This window comes from Stegastes partitus, unplaced genomic scaffold (genome assembly GCF_000690725.1).
Source record: "Stegastes partitus isolate 25-593 unplaced genomic scaffold, Stegastes_partitus-1.0.2 Scaffold855, whole genome shotgun sequence".
In the NCBI taxonomy this organism is placed as follows: domain Eukaryota; kingdom Metazoa; phylum Chordata; class Actinopteri; family Pomacentridae; genus Stegastes; species Stegastes partitus.
Window position 1 is genome coordinate 99,079 of NW_007578586.1, and position 12,683 is coordinate 111,761.

The 12,683-nt window shown below is 44.3% G+C and overlaps 1 protein-coding gene across 1 annotated transcript in view; it reads right to left on the bottom strand.

Annotated features, from left to right (window-relative positions):
- The window catches only part of LOC103365594 (PDZ domain-containing protein 4-like), a 43,980-nt gene that overhangs the window by 7,670 nt on the left and 23,627 nt on the right, over positions 1-12,683 (bottom strand). The window contains exons 5-10 of the mRNA XM_008293067.1: positions 11,756-11,854; positions 11,447-11,555; positions 8,503-8,911; positions 8,345-8,421; positions 6,970-7,322; positions 5,911-6,051 (exon numbers count right to left, since the gene is read on the bottom strand). Of these exons, the coding sequence (XP_008291289.1) occupies positions 5,911-6,051; positions 6,970-7,322; positions 8,345-8,421; positions 8,503-8,911; positions 11,447-11,555; positions 11,756-11,854 (1,188 nt within the window). The remainder of the gene's footprint in view (positions 1-5,910; positions 6,052-6,969; positions 7,323-8,344; positions 8,422-8,502; positions 8,912-11,446; positions 11,556-11,755; positions 11,855-12,683) is intronic.

The following is a 12,683-nucleotide window of genomic DNA, read 5'->3' on the forward strand; positions in this document are numbered from 1 at the left end:
GGACCATGACAGAGACTCTGAGGAGGTTCAGGACCTCCAACCTCCAAAACAACCTTAAAGAGACTTTTTAAGTCACTTTGACGCGTTTTTGTCTCTTTGTGGATTTAAAAATGGCTCTTTGGGGTCATTTAAAGATATTTTTGTCTGTTTGAGGTTGTTGTTGTTTTAGTTCAACTCTGACTTGTCTGACCTGCCTGAGGTGTGACCAGCAGACAGACGGTTCTCTGAGTTGTTTCTAGCTAAGTTTATTTTGCTGAAACATGCTCTGAGCTTCATGATCCGTTGCAGCCCTGGACAGTATCTTCACCCTGCCGACATCTGTTTTTATCTCTTTTTATTCCATCTATCAGCTCTGAACACTCGTCCACATCTCTTGCTTGTTGCTATGAGACGGTTGAAGTGCGTTAGATAATGAATTAAAGGGTTTTCTGAGCAGTAAAACACGAACACATTGAAACATCCCACAGAGAGTCAGCCTGAGTTACTGACCGACAGAATGCCGGCAGGTTCTGGTTCTGGTGGTTAATATACCTTGTGGTGGTGGTGATGGGGGCTGAATGCTGCTGGTCCTCCTCCAGGGGTCCAGTCCAGGCCGGGCAGCGAGTCGGAGCTGAGCTGGAGGTCTCGCAGGTGGAGGAATGGAGGGGTGGTGTCTCCTCGGCCATGCCCAGGACTAGGGCTCGGTCTGGGGCTGGGGCCGAGGCCGGGGCTGGGCCGAGGACTGGGCCTGTATGGGTCAGCAGAATGTTATTACATATTAAACCTATTACCTTTATTTATTGTTTGTTCTTAAAACTGTCCTTATGACAACAAAAATAAAGTCAAGTTAATGAGTTGCTGGGAGCAACCCTCTTACCTGGGCCTCGGTTAGATCCAGGGTCCTACCTAGGACTGGGTTTAATGATTAGATCTAGGGTCCTACCTAGGACTGGGTTTAATGATTAGATCTAGGGTCCTACCTAGGACTGGGTTAAATGATTAGATCTAGGGTCTTACTTAGGACTGGGTTAGATCCAGGGCCATACCTGGGACTGGATTAGTTCGAGGGTCCTACCTGGGGTATGGTTAGATCCAGAGTCTTGCACGGGACTGGGTTTGGTTAATTCCAAGGTCCTAACAAGACCTTGGTTCGATCCAGGGTCTCACCTGGGGCTGGGCCCGGGCCTGAACTTCCTGGTGCTTCCTGGTGTGTTGGTGGTGTTGGTGTTGCAGGTGCTGGTCTGGTCTCCCAGCAGGTCGGGCTCGGTGCTGTCGTCGGTCCGACCCACTCCGCTGTCCAAGTCCTGGCTGGTGCACAGCAGCGGAGCCAGACCCAGTAGGGGAGGCAGCGGCACCGGAGGCTCCTGGTCCTCCTTCTCCCCTCGGTCCTCCTCATCATCCTCCTCATCCTCCTCAGCCCCGGCTCCCTCCCTGCCTCCCCCAGGGCCGACTGGGCCTCCTCCTGGCCCTGGTCCTGGTCTGTGGAGCCGGTAGTATCCGGACAGGTGGGAGGAGGTGAAGGAGCAGGAGGAGGCCCGACGGTCTGGAGGTAGATCAGCTCCGTCCATCAGCTCCTCCTCTGGATCCACAACGTTCTCATTCTGCAGCAAAGACAGAAAAAATACGTGAAAATGAAACTCAAGAGATTTTTAGCATCTTCAGAGTTGGTGGGGCGAAAAATCTGCCAAATCTAATCAAAGTTCCTCCAGAACCTCCTCAGAACATTTGGTTCTGATTCTGCAGCACCTTTATCTACGGACCAGAGTTCTACCTTCAGACTGTGAATGTTCCAGAGGTCCAGGTCCTTCAAGTCCACAGAGGAGGGTCCAGGTTGATCACTTTAATGGACTTTTTCCATCATTTCTGAGCGTCAGAACTTCATCAGAACTTCAGATAGACACATGACATGTAGGAGGAGGTCCGTTGTACATTTCATCGTTAAAGCGGATAAACTGAATCGTTGTTCTGCAGCAGAAGCAGACGTGAGCTGAAGACGAGTTTCATGAAGTCACACACGAGCGAACGCAAAGATTTAACGGTTACATTTCAGCGAACTGGTTGAGACTCTGTCCGGCCTGTGATTGGATGATTTATTGGGAGCAGGCTGGAGAACGTCGCCTCCTGTATGGAATCCATTCACTTTCATTTGCTTCTCGTTTGCAGCTTCATGCAGCGTCTTCCTGTGTGTCTGCGGTCTGGGAAACTTTTATTTATGACTGTCAGCATAAAGCTCCAGTTTGTTCCAGAAACTATTAGACTCACATTAAACCGTCCTGCTGCTGGAACAGAAAATGTGGATTAATGCGCCGCTGAAAGTAGTCCCGATTGGCTGCACACGCCTGCATTTCCTCACGCTGCTCTGAGCTGAAACAATCTGCTGGAAGTTTACTGGATTTAAATCTGCTTAAATGTTATTGTGCAGATTTTGACATTATTTGAAAGAAAAATTCTGTATATCAAAGACTGACAAACAGTAAATAATAGACGTAGATTCATGATAGATTTTCCTGTTTGTTGAATTGTGACTGTAAAAAAAAAGCAAATAAAATAGTAATAAATAATAAAAACACACCATTAAACTGTATTTAAATCAGCTAATGAATCCTTAATGTACAGATGTTTTTATTATTTGAAAGAATGTCCCCTTTTTAAAATACCTGTATGTTTAGAAGTATTAATATTTAATATTATTAATTGGTTTATATTTACATGTTTAATATTGTTTTTTTAAAGTAGATATTATTTACAAGGGCTGAAATTATTATTATTATCATTATTTATAATGATAATAATAATAATAATAATAATAAACATCTGTAAAATGAGGATATTTTAGCTCATTTAAATACAGTAATTATTTCATATTTCTGTATTTAAATGAGCTAAAATCTAATAATTTTCCAGATATCTGAAGCTGATATTGTTTGTGAATTCCACAGTTTTATGTTTGTTGTTGTTTTTTTTAACCATATTTAGTTTCTTTCGGTCATGGAAGAAGCGACACGTATGTGGATCTGAACACGTGTTCCTGATGGATGCTCGCCTGCGACCTTGACACGATAAATCAGGTCACATGGATAAATATCGTCTCCTCCGTTCTCATCTCTGACGTCTTCTTCTGTCTCTCCTCAGCCCGTAAATCTTTCCCCAGATTCGTTTAAGCTGCAGCGGCTGGTTCACCGTGTGGAGGCAGTTTCACTCTAAACAGCGTAAACGACCAGAATCTGGTCTAAAAGTCCGTTTGATCCTATTTTATAGAATTCTGTTTTATAGAAAAGCTGATGACAGGAGGCAGGAGACCACCACAAGACAAAATCAACGCCTTTAGCATCACACTAGAGCATTAACAATACGACTACTGCTGATAATATCACTTTATAGAAGCTTTCCTTTGTTATATTGATGTTTTTCTGCATTTTTAAACGAAAAGAAGTGAAAAAAATATTAAGTGAAAATATAAAAAATTACAAAAACGGACTGAATTTGCATCTTGAACGTAAAATATCAAATAAAATGTGCAAAAAAAAAACATTGCAAATTTATTTTCACAATTTAAAAGGTAAGTTTTAAATGAATTTACTGGTGTTTTATGATTTTCCCGGTTTTATTAAATTACACATAGCTCATAAAATCACAGCAAAAAAATATTAATCTACAGGTTGACTGAAAATTATTTTAAAAAATGATTTATATTTTTCCAAACAATAACGTGTCGACTTCCATCAAGGACTGGAAAATAACATTTAAACTGTTATTTCACAGATTTTTCCCCAAACAGCAGAAAACGGTGACATTTTACATTTTGACTGTTTAAAAAAAAACAAGCTATTAATCCCAGAACATGACGGATCACTGCAGCGACGTACGAGGACTGTCTGATGGTAAATGGTTTTGTCATGGTTGTTTTACAGGTTTCCCACCAAACCTTTTGCAGAAGCTCGGTCACAGCTTCGTGTTTTTAGCTGCTCCAGGTGGTTTTAAGAAGCAGAAGGAGGAGCACCAGGCTGATGGACTGACGCTCCTTCACGGTTCTCAGGTTGTTCCTGACTGAACCTTCTTCTCCGTTTCCTTGAAGCTCTGGTGATTTATTGGTTTAATAGTTCCTCTCTCTGGGTTTTTATCGCCGCTCCTCCATCACCTCCTAATTAGTCATTTGCTCTGCCGGTGAGCCGTCCATCACTTCCTGTTTCCTCGTTAGGAGGCTGTAACCGGGAGAGCCGGTCGGACGCCGACTGACGGCTCATCGGTCCGAGTCAGGCGGTGAATATTCATCACCGCAGGAGTCCACCGTCAGCAGAAACACTCGGCTGTCAGACATCCATCACGACTCCGAGTCGCTGCGTTTGCACACCGAGAACGTCCTTTATGTTCTGTGTGTTTAGAGGCCCAGAGGAACCCCACAGGAACCCCACAGGAAGCCCAGAGGAACCCCAGAGGAACCCCAGAGGAACCCAGTCAGTCTGCAGAGTCGGTCCAAGAGAGGCGACACGTTTTAAGCTAAGGTGGTTTAGACGCATGTGAACTGTAACCGAGTCGTCTCCACGTTCCTCCAGGTGGCGCTACGCCTCTGGATGAAGGATAGTTTTCATTTTAGATTTGTTTCGTCTCATCAGGAGCAACACTTTTGGGAAACTTCATACAAACGATCACTGGTACCCTGGACGTGTTTCTGTTATTTAGAATATTCAAAAATTGTCCAAAAGGTCTCAAAGCTCGACTGTCCTGTCCTGTCCTGTTGTGTCTTGTCTTGTAGTGCTATGGCCTGTCATGTTTTGTCGTGGTGTGTCTTGTCATGTCATATAGTACCATGTCCTGTTGTCATGTTGTGCCATGTCTTCTTTTGTTGCGTCATGTCTTCTCTTGTCATGTCTTGCTGTATCACATAGTACTATGTCCTGTTGTCCTGTTGTCCTGTTGGGCCGAGTCCTGTCCTGTTGTGTCTTGTCTTGTAGTGCTATGGCCTGTCGTGTTTTGTCGTGGTGTGTCTTGTTGTGTCATATAGTACTATGTCCTGTTGTCGTGTTGTGGTGTGTCTTGTCTCTTCCTCGCTTGTCTAGTCTTGTCGTGTTTTGTCTCATTTCGTCTCGTGTCCTCTCGAGTCCTCTGTTCTCACCTCCAAGTCGGGCCGGGCCAGCAGCAGGGAGAAGTTGATGCTGTCGTCTCTGGTCAGGATGGCGACGGCCTCCTCTCGGTTCTGGATGTCGACTCCGTTGATCTGCAGGAGGCGGCATTAAGAGTCGTAAACAGATTAGTGGAAGACTTTGATGTATAGAATCAAAAGTAGAACCTCGTTAAGACACTCGATTAAAGTCGTTACTCTGGATGACAAACGGAACCAAAGCGGGTCATTAGTTCACCTGTTGATCACCAACACCTGGCGCTCTCCTTCATCTAGCCCTTTATCTCCATTTAGTTCTGTTCAATGTGAAAAACACGTCAGAACCTCCTGGATGAAGGTGGAACGTCTTCAAGAACCAATAACAACAAGTCCTGTCGTGTCACATGGTGCTACGTCCTGCTGCTGAGTCTCTGTCCAAAGATTACGACCTGATGAATCCACACAAACGTACTTTATCGCACTTGTTTGTTGTTTTGTTATCTTGTTTTATGTTTGTCTTGGTCCTCTGGAACCAGAACATGTTGAGGTGTTGGACCGCTGGTCAGAACATCAGATATCAGCTTTAGACTGTATTCTAGCCTGTGACTGACCAGACGATCAGTGATCTAAAGACGCACATCAGACTGATTATTAATGATGTAAACATCACGAGTGTCGGGTCGGGTTGGGTCGGGTTGGGTCGGGTTGGGTCGGGTCGGCCGTTGCAACGGTTTACTATAAGTTGTTAAAAATTCTCTTTTGACAAAACGGTTTTATAAAATCATGTTAAGTATGAAGAACAGGAAGCAGGAAGCAGGAANTTCTAGCTCTACCTGCTTCATCTCGCTGGCGGCGTCGTCGTCCGTCGTCATGCCGCTGCGTTCTTCTCGGATCTTCATGGCTCGAGCCTTCAGCAGTCGATCTCTGACCGGACGCTTCGCCACGTATCGAGTTCCGTCGCTGCGGATCTTCACCTGAAGAAGGACAAACCGTCGTCTCTCTGTTTTAAACATTTTAAATTCAGGCTTCTTTTATCTGAGCTCTGGGAGGGTTTTGTTCATCTGCAGCTCCTTGACTTCAGATTAATAAAAGTCAGGAGGCTTCGAGCTGGATTCAGGAGACAAGTTTGATCTGATGAGTCCATGAATCCTCAGATCTTCTGGAAACGCTGCCCCATCACTTAGACTCACTCAGAGTCAAGGGCTTCATATCAGAGCTGCTTGATGTGACAAAAATCACCGCCTCATTAACTACATTTTTAAATTATATCAGTAAACATCACCGACATTGTTAAAAAAAAAAAAGACTGCATGCCAGAAACAAAACATTAAAAACACTCTAACGTCCACCAACTTCAAAATAATGATTTTTTATTCTTTTTTAGTGGATTCTAATCCAATAGGAGTTCATGTTTTCAGACACTTTGAAATGCGTACGATGTGATTCTATACCTACAAAGTTATATTGGTCATTGATTTAAATACAATAAAACAGCAGAAAAACAAACAAACATAAAAAAACTGTCAAATGTTGTAAAAGAACAAACTATCATTTGTAAAAATAAACAAGATTTCTGATGTGAACGTTGTATTTCACATCAGAATGTGTAACGCAGGTCGTGCTGTGAGAACAAGCGGAAAACTGCAGTTCCTCAAATGTCCACTTGAGGCTTCAAACGTTCCCACAGAGCCACATGTTAAAATGTGGAACTATTTAGCACTATTTAGTTCCCTTTGGTAATGTGGTTTGTCCTCATGTGTTTACAAAGACGTAGAAAAAACCCTCCGTATGAAACACGGTAATAAAACTGATTTAAATGCAGTAAAAATAGTCATTAATTAATTCACACACAGCCGGTACTACAGGTCTATCTGGACGTTAAATCGCTTTACCTTCCACTCCATGCGTTGCGGTGACGCTGTTGGCGACGACTGGGTCAGTACCAGCGGTAAGGCCAGTCCCAGCCTGGATGCCCCCACATGCTGGTCCTCCAGAGGGCAGGGGGCGCTATTCACGCTGTGGGGACTGGCGGGGCCGCTGCTGCCGGTGCCCGGCCCTCTGTCCTCGCCCTCCGGCCCGGCCCGGTCCCTGACCCGGTCCCTGACCCGGTCCAGAGGCTCCACCAGGCCCTCAGACGGCAGCGTCATGCAGCTCTGGTAGCGTTCTGGAGGTTTGTTGTGGCGTCTTCTGGTGAAATATGGACTCGACTCTGCACTTCCACCGTCAGGCCTCCGGGGGGCTCCACCTGCAGTCACAACAACAGGAACGTTTAGTCCTTCTTCATGGACCTTCTCCATCATTTCTGAGCGTCATAAATGCATCAGTGCAGCAGACAGACACGACATCTCAGGATGAAAAGTCAGTCGACTGTGAGTTCGGTGATGTTTTAAATAGTTTGAAATCGTTTTCAGGCTTTTTGGACACATTTGAAGTATTCTGGACAAATATGGAGCCATTTTGGGAAAAAATATTTATTTCAAGCATGTTTTTGTCATTTGGGAAGTTTTGTTTGAGGTGTTTGTTAGCTGGTGCAGAACAAAACCTCGTCTGAAGATAGTCAGACCTGGATGGATGTAGAACTGATCTGGTTCAGTTTTAAAGTGTCATGTGTCTACCTGCTGTACTGACGAAGTTCTGAGGCTCAGAAATGATGGAAAAAGTCCATTAAAGTTTAACTAAAAGTTCACCAAAAGCATTATTAATTTGTCCAAAACGACACACAGATCGTGTCAAACACCAAAAACCTGAAAATCTGAAATGCTTTGAAACTTGAAACCAAAACGGCAAAAACTTCACCAGAACGTTTTAAAATTTGACCCACATGACAAAAACGTCTCCAAAATGGTTTGAAAATCTGTCCTCATTTATTTATTTATTCATTTTAATCACCAATAAAACAAGTACTTTGGCTGAAGTTACTCAGAATTTGACCAAAATGACTAAAAGTTGAGAAAAATAACAAATACTTTGTCCAAAGTGACAGAAACCTGTCTGAGATTAATCAGAACCTCTGGATGAGTTAAAAATGAACCAAAATCACAAATTTGTCTGGAAAGCGTAGCATCCTGACATGATGATGGTTCCTCCTCCATGCTTCACGTTTACAATTATAAAGTCCAAAGTAAAACTGATCCGTACTTCAAGGTCCTGGAACTCTGAGAACATTCACCGTATGAAGGTGAAACTCTGCTGCATTAACTAAAGCTACTGCAGGTAAAGAACCAGCTGGTTCTGAGGAGGCTCTGATTGGTTAGAATAGAGAATCACCTGCTCTGGAGCTCCGCCCTCCATCTGCTCTCCTGGATGATGATGATGATGATGATGCCACCTCCCTGCTCAGCGATCTGACGATGACAACACACGTCCAGTGTTATTTATAAAGAAGCAGAAAACATACATTTAAAGACCAGCAGTGGAAACCCGACCTGAACTTTGACGGCGTGGAGGGGGTGGAGCTTGAGCCATTCGCCGCGCTGCCATTGGCTGCTTCATACTTCCTGTATGTGCTGGGGGAGAAGGAGCAGCTGAGGTTGGAGTGGCGGCGCTCTCGGTCCCGGTGGCGCCGAGGGGTGAGGGGGGAGTTCAGAGGGGGGAGGCGGCCGAGGGGGAGCAGAGGAGGCGGAGACGTCAGGCCCCGCCCTCTCCCCGCCTCGCCGTCTTCATCTTCCTGCAGGGGCGGGATCTGCTCGGTGCTGACCAATGGCGTGCTGCGGCAGCTCTCCCCGCCGGTGTTGTAGGCGCTGCTGCTGTCGCGCTCCGGCAGCTCGTTGATGGCCGACAGCTCGTGGTGATGGGAGTCGTCGTCGTCGTCGTCGTCGTTGTCGTCCTCCGGCTCTGCAGGGAGACGTTTGGTTTGTAGTTTCCATGCATGAAAATAAAATCTTAACGCTGGAAATCTTCTGCTTCATCTGTGTGAGTAAAGAACTTTCAGGATTTTCAGACTCAGGCTGAAGTAGGCTCCAAAGTTTTTCGGAACTCATCCTTTCTAAAAACTGACATTGTGATCGATCCTCTGTTTTCGTGTCAGACATTTGCTGCATTTTCACAAAAGATTTTCACAATTTCCTGGAATAACATCCACCAGATAACTTGAGGGTTTGGTTAGATCCATGGGATGTTAATGACTAACAATTTATTGATTTAGCAGAATNATGTTGGATGTGTTGTCTGTTATTCAAAATGACTAAGACGACTCGAAACTTGACTAAAATGACAAAACACTGACTAAAGTGATTTAAAGCTGCCCTAAACGACCCGAGAATGAACCAGAAAGAGAAAAAAAACGTCCACGATCACTGGAAAATACCTCCAACTCGTCCAAATTGTCTCTAAAGTTTCCCAGAATGTCCCAAATTAACCAAAGTATCTCAACAAATGGTCCGAAAAGACGCAGAATTTGATTTAATGAACAACAACTGGTTTAAAATTCATCTAAATATTTCATAAATGTAAGACATCCCATAATACTGATGCTAGCAGCTGGTTATAGATGCGATTTAATCATCTTTGATTCAGTTTGGATTTCCTTTTTTCATTTAAAAAGCGGTTCTGGAGGATTTGGACTCGTTGTCCTGCATGTTGCTCAGATCTGAACACGTTTTTAAGAACTCTGGACATTTTTGACTAATGGAGTCTTTTAGGACCATTTTCACTCATTTATGTAAATTCAGTCATTTTGTCTAATTTTTGGGTCTGTTTGGACTTTTTTGGTAAATTGAATTTTAATTACTATTATTATTTGATTTTCACAGGTTCTGAGGCATTCAGAAGGAGCTGAAGGTGTGTTGGACCGTGTTGTCGTCACTTTGGGCCGCCAGTACTTCTCCTAACTTGAGTTGTAGAGAAAATGAACAGAAACCAGATTCAGTGTTCAGACCTGGATGGATGTAGAACTGATTTGAGGTTCTGTCAGATTTTCTGTCTTGTTCTGTCGTTTTGTCTCTTTTTGTGTCTCACTTGAGCTGTTTGCTGTATTTTAGTCATTTTGTGTTCGTGTTGTTTCGTGTCTCTTTCAAGTCATTCTGGACCAGAACCCAGGTCCAGTGTTCAGACTGAGACACCTGGATGGATGTAGAACTGATCTGGTGTCAGTTTCTAGCAGAACCCAGATGTGTTCTTCCTCCTAAATGTCATGTGTCTATCTGCTGTACTGATGAAGTTCTGAGGCTCAGAAATGATGGAAAAAGTCCATTAAAGTGATCAATCTGGACCCTCCTCTGTGGACTTCAAGGACCTGGACCTCTGGAACATTCACAGTCTGAAGCTAGAACTCTGGTCAGTGGATAAAGGTGCTGCAGAATCAGAACCGTCTGTTCTATTGTCTGGTGGAGACTCTCCTCCTGCATCCCTCTCGGTCTATTTTTAGTGAGGTAGTAACTGGGCTGCCGGCGGCGGCTCTGATTGGACGACGCCGTCCTGCAGGTCCCAGGTGTAAATTTGCATAGTTTGATTTCAATCTGAGCCTCACAGAGTCTGCCCGTGTGGCGGAGGACGAGTTTGTGGTTTCAATCTGCAGGAAGCAAGTGTTTAAGTTGGCAGAAGCATCAGAGAATGAATTCAGAGTCGCTGCTTCACCTGCTCGACGACACACAGCCACACTTACCCACGACAGCAGTGGCTCATGGGAAGGTGATGCTGAGCTTTAAAGATGAAATGTGAACTTCAGTCACAGGGTTTCTTTAACCACCTGCTGTGTTCCTCCTCAGCAGATAGTTTGCTTGGTTGTCATGGAGATAGCTGAGACATCCCATAGACTGTATGTAAAAGATGGATGTAGCCACCAAGGAGTGGCTCGTCGGTTTGTCGACTACAGTTTGGAATTTGGCGGTTACCGTCTTTGCTTTTAGAAGCAGGAACTTAAATCTTCTTTTGTTTTCTAAGTGGGGCCGTAGAGGACAAAGTGAACTTCATGCTGCATTCAAGGACACTTGAAACTAGTGACTGAGGTCATAAACTCCAGATGAAAATGTTTGCTGAGGAGTCGCCCCCTGCTGGCCATTAGAAAAAGCCTGATTCTGGTCATTCTCATACGTTCAGGCCAGTAGGAACTTTCTCCACCTTCTAGTAGGAACATTATCATCAGTTCTGATCACCGGGAAACAGAAAGGTAGTAGTTAGTCTTGGTGTCTAGATCTAACCAGGTAGTTTTGGTATCTAGACCTAACCAGGTAGTTTTGGTACCCTGCCACTTTAATGTTTTCCACAATCACTCATACAGTCATATTAATTGTGTTAAACGTTGAAAAAAGCCTAAAATGCATCATTAACACACAGAATGAACTCACAATAACACATTAAAGTACGATACTGAGGTAACAACTGTTTTAGAACTGAAGTGAAGTTAGCGTTCTGTTGGTTTTTTAATGTGACCAAACTTTTCCAGATCTGGAGGAGGATTAACGGCGGACTTGTTCACCTGCAGTATTCGGTCCCCTTCTCTGATTCGTCCGTTCTTTGCTGCGATGCTGTTTGGATTCACCTGAAATAATCGACAAAAACAAGTCAGCAAAGCGGCCGAGGAGAAGACAGACGAGTAGATGAATTAGGAACGGAGCTGAATTATTAAAACCTGCATGAATACATGAATGAGTAAACTGGTGGAAGGTGATTGGCTGGATGAATGACTCAGACGGAGAAGTGATGGATGAGTGAAGCTAGAACTGAGTCGGTCTCGCTCACCTCTCCGACGTAGATCCCCAGGTCCTCCTCGTCGTCGGTCCGGTAGCAGACGGTCAGACCGAGCTTCTCCTGCTGGCTGGACTTGTAGAGCTCCACCTCCTGGAGAAACAGGAGACCTCAGAACACGTGGACCGGTTCACGATGGACAGAACTGGTTCCCACACCAGAAAAGTTCCACTCATGAAACGGGCCAAGCTGGAGGTTTTAATGACCGACTGTTAGCTAAAGGCTAGCCTGTTAGCGAGCCAGGAACATGTCGTCTAGTTTCTCTTTATTTTGCTGTTGATCTCGTTCATCTCCAGTAAAACGTGACTCGATCCCAAACATTTCTATTAAACACTGAGAGGGAGTCGGTCCAAGCTGTAAACATGAACTCTGCAGTTTGATCATCAGGACTGATTCAGCAGCATCACAGAACGCTCAGAGAACGTATAAACCCACATCTGAGCAACACTCACAGCTGATCACAGAGAAACCTGATTTATTCTTCACACTGTGACGTAAGATTGATTCGGTTGAAATAAATATTTACCAAAAACAAAAACGCTCCCTGATATCCTGTCGCTTCGTCCTCGTTTAACGTCGACCTAACGCTTGAAAAACCTTCTGACAGTTTTTATATTTAACACTCAAACATGTTTGGAGCCCAAACATCAAAATCATGTTTGGGCTCCAATAAATCCAACCAAAGAGTTTCTTAATTAGCGGGTTTTAGCCGTCAGACGTGTCCAAATACTTGTTGGGTGTTTAAGAGCTTGTGTGGCGCAGACTGAGGGATTTCCACCAACCTGGCAACCACAACGTTCTGTGTTCTACATTTCTAGATGTTCTGATTTCAACGTGGAGAAAGATGAAGTGAATACGTTCATTTCATGAAGTTACCTCATCTGGGTCGCCGAGCTGGAGCTGAAACTACACAAAATATTAT